Source organism: Balaenoptera physalus (genome assembly GCF_965194825.1).
Source record: "Balaenoptera physalus genome assembly, chromosome: 11".
Classification (NCBI taxonomy): Eukaryota; Metazoa; Chordata; class Mammalia; order Artiodactyla; family Balaenopteridae; genus Balaenoptera; species Balaenoptera physalus.
The window spans coordinates 46,672,622-46,685,298 of record NC_138896.1 but is presented as its reverse complement, the minus strand read 5'-3'; the positions used below and the strand labels follow the sequence as shown (position 1 = coordinate 46,685,298).

Here is a 12,677-nt window from a genome sequence, read left to right as displayed (position 1 = left end):
TCTACCATTTATAAAAAATATAGGAAATGAATGAGAAAGCAACAAACTCGGTTAAGGTTCTCAGCACAAAAAATGTCAATGGTCCTTTTCTTGGCTAAGACAAATCTTCAATGATTCAACTTGGTCAAAAAGAGGGACTAAGAAAGAAAACTGTCCCAATCTTGGTCTGGGGCAATACTTTCAGTAGGGTGCAATTTACTTCCCCTTCTGAGAACCATCTAGCATCACTGATAAAATGCCAGAGTACTTGCTTTGTCAGGTTGTAATAAAATTAAGAAGGCTTACAGAGAAATTAGAATTACCTACCCAATTAACTTTATCTGGTTTTATTAAACCAGATATTCAAAAGTGCAAAGGCCTTAAACCAGCTTTATGACTAGCCTAATACTTTTTAACTAGAACATTCTGTTTTTGTGTCTGGTCCCTCATAAAATGCCCCTACCAAGAAGAAATCACTAAATTGGCTTTCTTGGAAGCCTTTTCCTTTACTGGCAACTTTGAGATAAAACACTAATATGCTTGAACAAATTCAAAATAAATTGCAAGTAAAAGCAAACAAAACAAAGAAAAAGATAAAAAAAAAAAAAAAACAGGCGAAAAACCAAACAAACAAACCCACACAAAAACTCAGAAATTATCAAAGTCTGTAATAATTGCCATGAGAGGACAGTAGAAACATAACAAGAGAACAAATCTAGTATTTGGAAAATGGCTAACAGAGTTGAAAATCATTTAATTTTATATATAAAGTAGTACGAATGTGTTGCAGTTATCTAGTGTTGCATAACTAACCATTTTATTTTTGTGCATGGATTCTGTGGGTGAGGGATTTAGACAGAGCACAACGGGGATAACTTGTATCTGCTTCCAGATTCTGGGGCTGCAGACAGGAGGACTCGGGCCGCAGTGACCGCTGCCGTCATCTGTTGGGCGCCTTATGTGCACCTCCAGGGCCTGGACCACGATGAGGCAAAGGCTGAGCTCCTCTGGGACTTCCCACTGGCACCTGCAAGGCAGACTCAGGATTGTCAGCATCCTCACCAGGCAGCTTAGAGCTCCAAGAGGGGGTGTTCTTGCAAATGAGGCGGGAGGAGCACTGAGTCCCCTTCCGCTCAGAAATCCGTATACAATCCCTCCTCTGTGGTTACAAGCAGGTCACTAAAACACCCAGACTCAAGGGGAAGCAAACTAGACCCTATGCATCTCTCTCTAAAAGAAGTGTCAAAGATTTTGCAGCCATCTTTAGAACAGCCACAGAATGTGGAATTTTAAATATTCCCTTTCTATATGGAGTAAATCTCATTTGAATTTTGGTTGTAATATTTTGAGGTGGAGAGTACAGCTCAAGACAAAAAGATGGGCCTTCCTCAGTAGTAGAAAACATACATATCATTATAATTCTGGTTTATAAAATGTGAAATGTCTAGAAATGTCTCCATCTTCATACATTCTATTTTTAAATAGCTTAATACATTTTTAAAAATCCTGCAGCATGGTGTGAGAAATTTTGATTCTGTGATTCCCTCATTTCACTCCTCGTGGGAAGCAAGTGTTGTCCCAATAACAAGTGACAAGTGACAATGGAGGGAAAATGACTGCACTAGTAACATTAAAAATATATAATCCTTAGTTTATGGCTGAGACATTAGGTCCTTGAAAGTTTTCAAATAGCAGGTCTTAACTACAAAAATTATAAAATAAATCTATAAATTGGTCTAGTTGTGAATAAAGTTAGCCTAGATGAAATTAACAATTCAAAATAATATATAACTTTGATTCACAGTACATAAAACATCACCACATCAGGCTCTGTCATTCCAGGGTGGACAAAGAATGTCACCTGCCATATCAGTAAACAAAGGATGTGCGGCCATCAAGCCATCAGCCACTGCAGCCGCTCCCAACTGTGCATCCTGATGGGACTCAGGATGGAAAAAACAGGATATTGGCCCTAGATAGTTAAGGTGCATATCAAAGGAATAATTTCACTGAGCCCAGACTCTTGTATCTTTCCATACATAGACGATTGATAAATTCATTAACTTGAGAGGTCTGGTTTTACTTTAGTTAACAGTAATCTTTTGATGTTCCAACTACCTGGTTTTTGTTGCAAAAACTCCCACATAGCCTGGCTCCTCCCTTACCTCTTCAGAATGGTCCCTCAGAGATGTCTGAAAGGCTGACTCCCAGGCTTAAGTCCTCAGTTTGTCCACTGAATAAAGCATAATTCTCAACTTTTAGGCTGTGCAATTTTTTTTTCAGTCAATACCAGCTTATGAAGAATTGAACCTGGACAGATTTATGGCTTTTTTTTTTCATTCCAAGGTCAAAGCACAGTACAGTGAATGACAGACTATTTATATATAAGAGAGTTGAAGATGTTAATATGAAAATATTATTTCTCACTAACATCATGATACAGTTCACTCTTCAACTCAAATCTAACTATTTTAATTGTTTGGTCACTTGGAATCCAAAATAGGTTGAAATAACCTTGTATTGGTTACCATTGAAACACAAGTTTCATTGCGTCCTCACAAAATAGGTATTTGTAATACAATGTTCCTTCTCACATATGCTACTGTTCAGGGGAGGCTTTTAGTCTGGTTCTCCAACTTCTCAGAATTCAGATCAGAGAAACAGAAGAATGCAGAGAATAAATACAAAATAAAATTGCACCTATCTATAACTTATGATACATTCCTTGTCCTTCACACACTCAAGTGATATTTAAGCAAAGTATGCATATTCCTCTATCTCTGTTCAGAAGCCAAGATGGGCTAGGCATTCTTTTCTGCAGGAAGGAGGCTGAGAAAGAAATGTTGTTGATTTACTGTGCAGTTTATTAGGGGCAGAGCTAAAATTGAAATCAGAGTGGGGGCAGAGCTAAAATTAAAATCAGAGTGTCCAGACTCTTGATTTTGTGGGATTACAAACTGCTTTGTTGTTGGGGATATTACCAAGTTGAAAGAGGAGTTTACAGTCCCAGCCTGGCTGACAAGCAGTGAGCATGGTGTCACCCCTGTACTGTAGGATTTGAGGTTTGATGTGAGGCTCAGCCCAGAAGCCAAACAGGGGAAGGACACTGGGCCCGGGGTTCGCACCCACATTGCCCACCAGGCAAGCAGCACCACTTTGAAGGTTTTAGTTGATTTTATTGTTGATGAAAATCAATCTTGCCGTGAAATCCAAAAGGATTTACTAAAGTAGCCATCACCAAACACAGAAGATAGACTATAAAATAGAAACTGCTCATGGTATTAGCACATCAAAGAGAGAAAGGTTTGCCTTCAGAATGATCACACATTTTCAAATAAAACTCTACCAAACAGCACTTCACTTTAAAAATATAATCACTAGCATGTTTTAAGACCACACCCCGTAATTTCAACAAAGCTTATTAATAAAAATGCCAAAATATCTTTCATTACAACAAAATTTATTGGCAACCTGGTCATTTGTGATTAAGGACACTGAATACCTATGCAAGAAATTTGCTTTCCTCCTGTTTCCTCACTTACCTGCATGTGTTCAGGCTTTGATTTTCCTTAACCTCTCCTAACCGTTTTTCCTGGCGATAACATGTTTGTTTCTCACTCTTTTCAAAGATAAGCGTTTAGAACCACTGCCTCCTCTGTTCTCCCTCAACAATCTCTGCCATCAGTATCACTAAAAATAGCAGCACTTTATCCAAAGCACCATGGTTCCCCTCAAGATTTCACAGAAGCAACTGCTGGTGAGGCTGGAAGCCGTGTGGTTACTGAGAACAGGCCATATGCTGCTTGGAGGACTCAGACTTCAAAGAAATTTCTGAACTGCCAGTTAATTTCCTGAAGTATTTTGAAATATTGCAAACACACTGTATATTTTTACTTTCTAGATTTCTCTGAGAATACCTTTTATCATCACAATTGAAAAGTTATCTTCTATTCAAGAATTCCTGGATTTTTTTTTTTTTTTTTTTTTTTTTATAATGTGAGTTGACATATTCTGCGATCTGACCAGTATGGGAATGAAATATAAGGTAGGGTTTTGCTACTGGATATTACTGCATTTTGTTTTGTTTTGGTTTTTGTTTCCTTCCTCTGCTTATAGAGTTATTGGCTAGGTGTAACTAAACTAAAATGAGTGTTTCTCTGCCAGAGTCAAAAACAAAATAACACAAATAAAAACATTAAACTTGTTAGAATATTCTTACTACACTAGACCACAAGAACTGTTTTCCATATCATTCTTTCCACCTACTAATTCAAAGATTTATACTTTCTTAAGTTTTTTTTTTTTTTAAGGAAGTGTTAGATCAGGATGTTTAATTTAATTAAAAGTTCTGTGAAGGCTTGAGTCATGTCTAATATTATCTTCCATGAAGCCTAATATTTCACCTGTAGTTGAGCGTGCAGCAGAGATGGAAGAAATATTCTTGCATAGTTATTTTGTCCTGACTTAGGTAACTATCCAAATATCTCCTTTTATCATAAAGAAAAGCTCAAGTTTAAGACATACATTGTGTAGCACCTTAACAGCATAACCAATACAGAAAAACGATCTGCATTATTTCCTAGAAAGTTGAGGCAGGCTAGTCACTGCAAACAAGGCTATTAAACAAACACATTTGTCTACAAAGGCAGGTGCCTGACGCTGGGCCTGAGGGGCAGGTTGTGGGCCCAGGCTTTGCTGGTGGGTGCAGAAGGGGCACCTAGTGATGCTTCAGGCATTTATTTATTTTTTCATTCAATAGAATGTGAAAAACAGACTTGCAGTTTTGTGTTGATCTCCTTAATGCCTGCTGATATAAACTTTAAATAAACACAACTAACCTTTGTAGGCTTGAGCTACCAAGTACCACTCAATTGAATATGTGCTGTTTTTCATTTCCTATTTCTATGAGGTTTGCTTTTGAACAAACACAAGACAAAAAGAGAAGGTATCCTTAAATCTTGAGACTCCATGGCTCATAGCGTATTCACTGGGGCCCTAAAAGTCAGCAAAGGTATCTCTCTTATTCTTTCAATCTCTCTCTCTCTCTTTCTCTGTATATGTGTTTATATTGTACTTCATATATAGGTAAGTATATAAATGCCATACATGTAGGTAAATAAATAATACATATATATTTCATTCATATATATATACACACCTGTGTGTATAAATATACACATACATTTACATATTTGTACATGTGTGTTTGGACAACTATATTTCAATGCCTATTAGACATTCACATAGACATGTTGAGTGTGTAGTTGAACACATGAATCTAGAACCTGCGGGAGAGACTGGGAGCTGGATGTACACAGATTGAATGAGATCATGAAGGGAAGAAAGAAGTCTGAAGACCAAGTCCTGGGCTTGGAAGTCTGCAGGAAGAAGAGGATCCAGTCACAGGAACTGAGGAGGAGACAATGAAGAATGAATGAGAGTGGACCTGCACTGTTGGTGGGAATGTAAATTGGTGCAGCCACTATGGAAAGCAGTATGGTGTTTCTTCAAAACATTAAAAATAGAACTATCATATGATGCAGGAATTCCACTCCTGGGTGTTTTTCCAAAGAAAACAAAAACACTAATTCAAAAATATACATGCACCTTAATGTTCATAGCAGCATTACTGAGCAACAGCCAAGATATGGGAAGCAACCTAAGTGCTCATCAATAGATGAATAGATAAAGATGTGGTATATAGATATAGATATAGCTATATAGTGTAATATTACTCAGCTATTAAAAAAATGAAATCTTGCCATTTGTAACAACATGGATGGACCTAGAGGGTATTATGCTAAGTAAAATAGAGATAGACAAATACCATATGATTTCACTTACATATGGAATCTAAAAATCAAAACAAATGAACAAACATAACAAACAGAAACAGAGTCATAGATACAGAGAACAAACAGGCAGATGCCAGAGAGCAGGGAGGGGAGAGTGGAGAGAAATAGGTGAGGGAGATAAAGAGGCACAAACTTCCAGTTATAAAATAAATGAGTCACAGGTATGAAATGTACAGTGTGGGGAATATAGTCAATAATTATGTCACATCTTTGTGTGGTGACAGATGGTAACTTATTGTTGTGATCATTTTGAAATGTATAGAAATATGGAATTTCTATGTTGTGTCCCAGGAATTAACAGTGTTTCAGGTCAATTATACTTCAAAAACAAACAAAACAAACACCTAGAAAAATAGATCAGATTTGTGGTTACCAGAGGCACGGGGTTGGGGGAGGGAGAACTGTAGGAAGGTGGTCATAGGTACAGACTCCCAGTTGTAAGACAAATAAGTACTCAGGATGAAATGTTCAACATGATGACTGTAGCTAATAACACTGCTGTATGATACACAGGAATGTGAAGAGCATTAATCCTAAGAGTTCTCACCACAAGGAAAAAATAATTTTTCTTTATCTCCTCTTTTATATCTATGAGATGATGAAGGCTCACTTAACTTATTGTGATCATTATTTCATGATGTATGTAAGTCAAATCATTATCCTGTACAACTTAAACTTATACAGTCTTGTATGTCAATTGTATCTCAATAAAACTGAAAGGGGAAAAAAAAAGGCAAGATTAGGAGATTTTAAAAAGAAGTGATACAATTAGCCAATAAATGCATGCAACAGTCAACGTTATTAATAAATTAAAATTTTAAATTTTAAAAAAGGATGGATGAGAGCAACTGATTGCAAATAACATTCTCAAATAATTTTTCTATGAAGGCCAGAAAAGAAATTGGGTGGTAATTAAATGGGAATAAGTAAGGTTATAAACAAAAATATGGCTACAGTTGCCAGGATAGTTATAAAGACACAGATTCTCCTTCAGAGCCATCACACTTGCATTCTCTCTCATTCTGATTTTTCTTGGGTTGGTTCCTTCTCATAATCCAGTTCTCTACTTAATCATCATACCAAACCGCTACTCCCATCATTAACCTATTTTCCCTTCCTCTGTTTTATTTTAATCCATAACAATTATCAACGCCTGAAAGTAGAAAATTTATTTATTCACTTATTTATTGTCTGTCTCTCCCACTGGAATGCAAACTCCAGGAGGAAATTTTTTTCTCACAATCATTACTGTGAACTAGAACTGCAATGACACATAGTGTGACACATAATGTATTATTTGTAAATAATTACAAATATTTTTGTAATTAATGCAGGAATATATGCCTGTGTCACTCTATAAATACACACAGACACACATATACACTTCCACTGCAGAATCAGATGAGTTTTACTTATTTGCTAGAAATATAAAATCACATAAAATATTCCTTTCTGCTCAGGTCATGTGGCAGAGAAGCAAAATAGCAGCATAGCAATAAAAGTTTTACCTAGGATTTATTTTTATTTTAAGCAAGTGTTTACTAAGGTAAATTTTTTCACACCCGTGTCTGTGGTTTTATTTCAGCCATGTTGTCCTTAGCAGTTAAAGTCTTATCTACATTCTAAAAAGCATATTTTATAGTGGAATACATTATTATTGATGTTGTTGCTATTAAATGTTTTCATTTTTTAAAGGAGCAATGAAAATACTCAAAGCAGAAACAAACACGATGGATCACCCAAAAAGTAATCAATATAGAAACAGGACTTTAATTAACGGGTAATATCAGTAAATTAAACCTAATGGAAACTTAATAGAACCAAATTTTTTTCTTGCTAGATTTTCAAATACTTATGCTGGTACCTAACATGCTCACAGGAAAAAAAGAATCCAATATGAACAGGAAAAAATGTCCAAATACATGGGAATGAAAAATATACACCTATTTGCTTTAAAAAAAATATGGAGAGACTACACAGTGACTCTGGGTATGCAAAGCTGACTAGGATATTTCTCTGGCCCATGGAAGCTAACAGTTTAATGAGAGAAACAGCAAATTTCAGTAAAATATGTTTTATGTTTTATGGTTAAGTAAGCCTATCACAAGGGTTCAGAAGACCCTGCCTAATCTAAATCTTAAAGAATGTGTGAGAGAATAAAAGCATGAAAAATGAAGTTTCTGTTGTAAGTCTTTGAGATATCTGGAGAACATATAACAAAAAAAAAAAAATTAAAGCATATATGAAAGTACAGACATAGATATTTTTTGAATAAATCTCTATAAATAGTTATTTTAACACAGAATACTAACACAGAGAAAATTGCTATCACTTTAGAAAATGGGAAAATGATATAGTTCAGATGCAAAATAAATCACTTCAAATATCCAAGTTGATAATAGTTTTTAGCTTATTTTTCTTTGGGGATTAGGTGAGTTGTTTAATATCACTGAAGCATTTCAAAAAATAAGTGAAATTCTCTTAGATTTGCAGATAAGTATTTGAAATTGCTTTAGGTAAGAGGATCTGAGTGAAATAGAGCAGAGAGATAAAATGAGGGAATGATACAGTGGATGGGATCAGGCAATACAGCTGAAGAAAGAACAGGAATCCAGTCAAGGAATTAAGGAAAATGAGCACACACATATAGAAACATCCTACGGAGGACACAGAAAAAAATGAAAAGATTTGACAGCAACCTACACAGAGGACTGAAAAGAATAAAAATACAGAATTACATGTTTTGGGAGAAAAAGAGCAGTAATTGATTTTTATGAAAATAGAGGAGACATCAGAAAGTGCAACAGAGTAGTCCCAAAGGGTAAAATTCATGGGAAATAATTGGAGGACAGCTCATATGTGCTTGTAAATGTGGCCATCCTGTTACAGGTAACTCCCTGTGTGTGTTAAGTATCAAATTCAAAGTTCATACCTTTGCTTTATCTCTCATTGATCCTTTGCCCAGGATAGACATTTTAGCACCTGTTTCTTCCTGTAGCCTCTTCAAGGAGTTTCCTCTTGGTCCAAGCAATTTCCCCACAAAATTGAACTAGGAAACAAAATCAATAGAATGTCTGTTTTAAGTAGAGAAAAGTAATAATTTACACGAAGCATAACTGATGGGCTATGGGTTTTTCAATCTTTACCATGGAGAAGAGAGTTATGCCATTCACATACCCAAACACACACACACACAGAGAAAACCATCTCAGACCTCTAAGATCAGATCCACTTTTAAAAAGATGTTTCTTTCCAAAGGAATGCCAAAGTCAGCAATATTTTGAACATATCATTTACTCATATAATCACATAGATAAATAAATTACTCAAGAATGAAATTAGGGAGAAGCACTAGGGTTTACAAAATTTTTAAAGGCTTTTTCTCTCCAATCAGATTATTGGAATAAAAAACAATTTTAACACGTCTATGCACATTCAAAATTGCAAAAGTTAATATTTTAAATTTTTTTAAAAGTAAAATTTAATTTTTATATTTGATAAGTATTGTCTGTGCCCATAACATTCCATTCCAAATTTCATGATTGGAAATAAAGAGATTCAACTGTTCTTCAATCTTACCTTCTCTATGTTAAAGAGTTGTTCTAAGCATCAGCAAATAAAAGATGTGAACACATACAGAAAAGTTTAAAATGCTAGATAGAGTATATATACAAAACTGTTTGCCTAAATGGAAAATTCTGGGGGTGGGGGAACCTATCTAATTTGTTTAATAATCCTAAAATATGCTTAAAAACAAGGGAACTAAAAACAATTATCAGAGTATGTTGCCAGCTACTAAAGGAACAGCACCACACCAAAATGACTCAGGCAATCACTCACTCATTAATTTTAAAAATACAAAAGGCTTAAATTGCACTAAAAACTATGTTGGGCACATGAAACAGAGAAAAGTAAAATTAGGTAACTGTCTTCTAAATCAGAGTTATTCTATTTTTTAAACCCGTGATCCCAGAGTAAGAAATAAACCACATTTAATGGTAAAAGATTAAATGCTTGTCCCCTAAATCCAGGATAAAGTCAAGATACCTGTTCTTACCACATCTATTCAGTGCTGTACTGGAGTGTGGATTGCCATATCTATAGGCAAGTAAGGTAAACAGAACAATATAAAGTTCAGAAAGACCATGCTTAGATGGTCAAACTGATTTTCAACAAAAGTGCCACATACATAATAAAGGCCACATATGACAAACCCACACCTAATAACATCATATTTAAAGGTGAAAAGCTGAAATCATTCCCTCTAAGATCAGGATGCCCACTCTCACCACTTTTATTCAACCTAGTTTTGGAAGTCCCAGCCACAGCAACCAGAGAAGAAAAGGAAATAGAAAGAATCCAAATTGGAAAGGAAAAAGTAAAACTGTCACTGTTTCCAGATGACATGATACTATACATAGAAAATCCTAAAGATGCCACCAGAAAACTACTAGAGCTCAACAATGAATTCCATAAAGTTAAAGGGCAACAAAGTTGATATAGAGAAATCTTTGCATTTCTATACACTAACAATGAAATATCAGAAAGAGAAATTAAGGGAACAATCCCATTTACCATTGCATTCTTCCTGGTTCAGTCTTGGGAGATTGTACACAACTCTGTTGTGGTTTAAGCCACTAAGTTTGTGGTAATTGTTACAGCAACAGTAGAAAACTAATATACTAAGGAAAGAAGAAACTGTCTAATGTAGAGCATAACAGCGTCTCCATAACAAGAACAGTGAAATTGCTTTGTACACCATAGCAAAAAAATAAATACAGATGGATTATAGACTTAGGTCTGAAAGGCAAATTTTAGAATTTCCTTATAAGAGACATTATAAGGAAATAATGTCTAAGAGTTCTAAAACAAGATGTAAATATATGCTAAGAGTAAAATAAAAGCTTGATTAAATTAAGAATATCTGTTCATTAAAATATACCATAAGAAAGGCAAAAAATATAAGTCACAAATTTGGAGACTATTTACATTATATGTTAACAATAAATCATTAGTTTACAATCCTAAGTATAAAACTGTAAGGAAAAGACAAACAAAAGATAATAGATATAATCATGAAGAAGGAAGAGAACGGCCAAAGAAAAAGTGTGAATATTCAACCTTATTAACAGTTAAACAAAAATCAAATTAAGACCACAGTGAAATCCCATTTTACACACACTATGGGTGGTAGAAATAAGGAGTCAGAAACCAAACACTGACCAGAATGTGGAGCCACAGAGACTCATATACACTGCTTGTAGGACTGTGAGTAAGTACAACCCTGCTGGCATCATCCTGTAAATCTGTAAATGCATTTAACCCATGCCTCAGCATACCCATTCCCAGGTATATTCTCTAGAGAAATCTTAGCATGTGTACAAGAATGTTCAAAGTCTCAAGGCTTGTAGGAACAAAAATAACTGGGGAAAAACATCAATTCAGTGGTGATGTGCCCTCACCTGGACACCACACCAACACGTGTCCACACTTCAGACACGTGCACAGGATTCCTTACGATGTGCTTCCTTTGGTGCTGGATTCTGCCAATGACAGAAGGTTGCATGAGATTTAGAAGGTGAACATGAACTGCAGTCCATTACTCCTGGCAAATCATGGCGGTCAGACATGGCTGCTTACTGACCTCCACATGAGTCCTACTCTGTTGATACAGCAGCCCCACAGACCGCTGCACAGGCCCAGTTCCAGGTCCTGGCAGGCGTGGGGCTCAGATCTTCACATCCCCTGGTGGCAGCCTTCCTAATGTCCCTTCCCTCGTCTTCCAAGAGTCATGTCAGTCCTGAATTACACATTATAACTATTATGTAGAGAGTGGATTCTATTTTCCCATCAGAACAATGACTGATACAAATGAATAAGTACATTGTCACATACCCATAGTGGAATATTTATAGCAGTGAACATAAATTACCCATAACTATATGAAATCTCATGAACAAATTCTAGAAATAAAACTTTGAGTGAAAAATTCAAGCTCTAGACATATGACACTGTTTTTATAAAACTCAACAAGCAAAGTTCAATAATATTTTAATTATGAATATATGCATGAGTAGTACATCCAATTTTTAAATAACAGGTGTAATAATAAACAAAAACTTCAAGATCTTAGTAACTCTGGGAATGGATAGTAGGGAATGTGATCAAAGGGAAACAAACAGGTCCTGTCAAAGCAATACGTAATATTTTAGACTGTAACTTAGAGGTCCATGAGTGTTCATTTTATTTTTTCACACTCTACTCGAAAATTATACATATACTTTGAATCTGTTGACTATTGTATAACTTTTAAATGAAATCAAATAGAGCAATCCAGTTGAGTAAAATTTGATCGAACTTCTAGTACTCTGTTACAGAACCTTCTTGTCCCTTTACAGGTAATAGCAAAACTTCAAATTCAAAAATACCAAAGCACTCAAAGTGATGTCTCCATTGGGAGGCTTTTGACTCTGAAAGGAAGAGGTAGCATTTCAGGCAGTCTTGGCTGAAGACAGGTTATTGACAAAATATATACATAGTCCCAACTCTCAGAAGTTTGTCCTCTGCATTGATTATTGTGACACATTTTTCAACATCTCTTTCAATACAGTAGCTTTATTTTTAACCAATGTCCAATTTGAAACCAAATTGTCCTGAAGCTGTAAGAGAGACATCCCCTTTAATTCTTTCACAAACTCTACTTTTTGGAATAGAACACAAACGTCCAACAGAATGAATATGTTGTATAATCAGGGATTTAATTTCACAAACTAACAGAAAATATGTTTCTTGATTAACATTAATTATGTAACTGTTTAAAGCAATCAGTTCTTCTTTTAATGT

General features: G+C 35.3%; 1 protein-coding gene and 1 long non-coding RNA gene across 2 annotated transcripts in view; one reads left to right on the top strand and one right to left on the bottom strand.

The window, feature by feature from the left end:
- KHDRBS2 (KH RNA binding domain containing, signal transduction associated 2) overlaps positions 1 to 12,677 on the bottom strand; it is a 754,183-nt gene that overhangs the window by 516,696 nt on the left and 224,810 nt on the right. Inside the window, exon 3 of the mRNA XM_082414355.1 lies at positions 8,767 to 8,883. Coding sequence (XP_082270481.1) covers positions 8,767 to 8,883 — 117 coding nt within the window. The remainder of the gene's footprint in view (positions 1 to 8,766; positions 8,884 to 12,677) is intronic.
- Positions 1 to 12,677, top strand: part of LOC309638419 — a 328,072-nt gene that overhangs the window by 234,967 nt on the left and 80,428 nt on the right. The gene's annotated exons all lie outside the window — the stretch shown is intronic.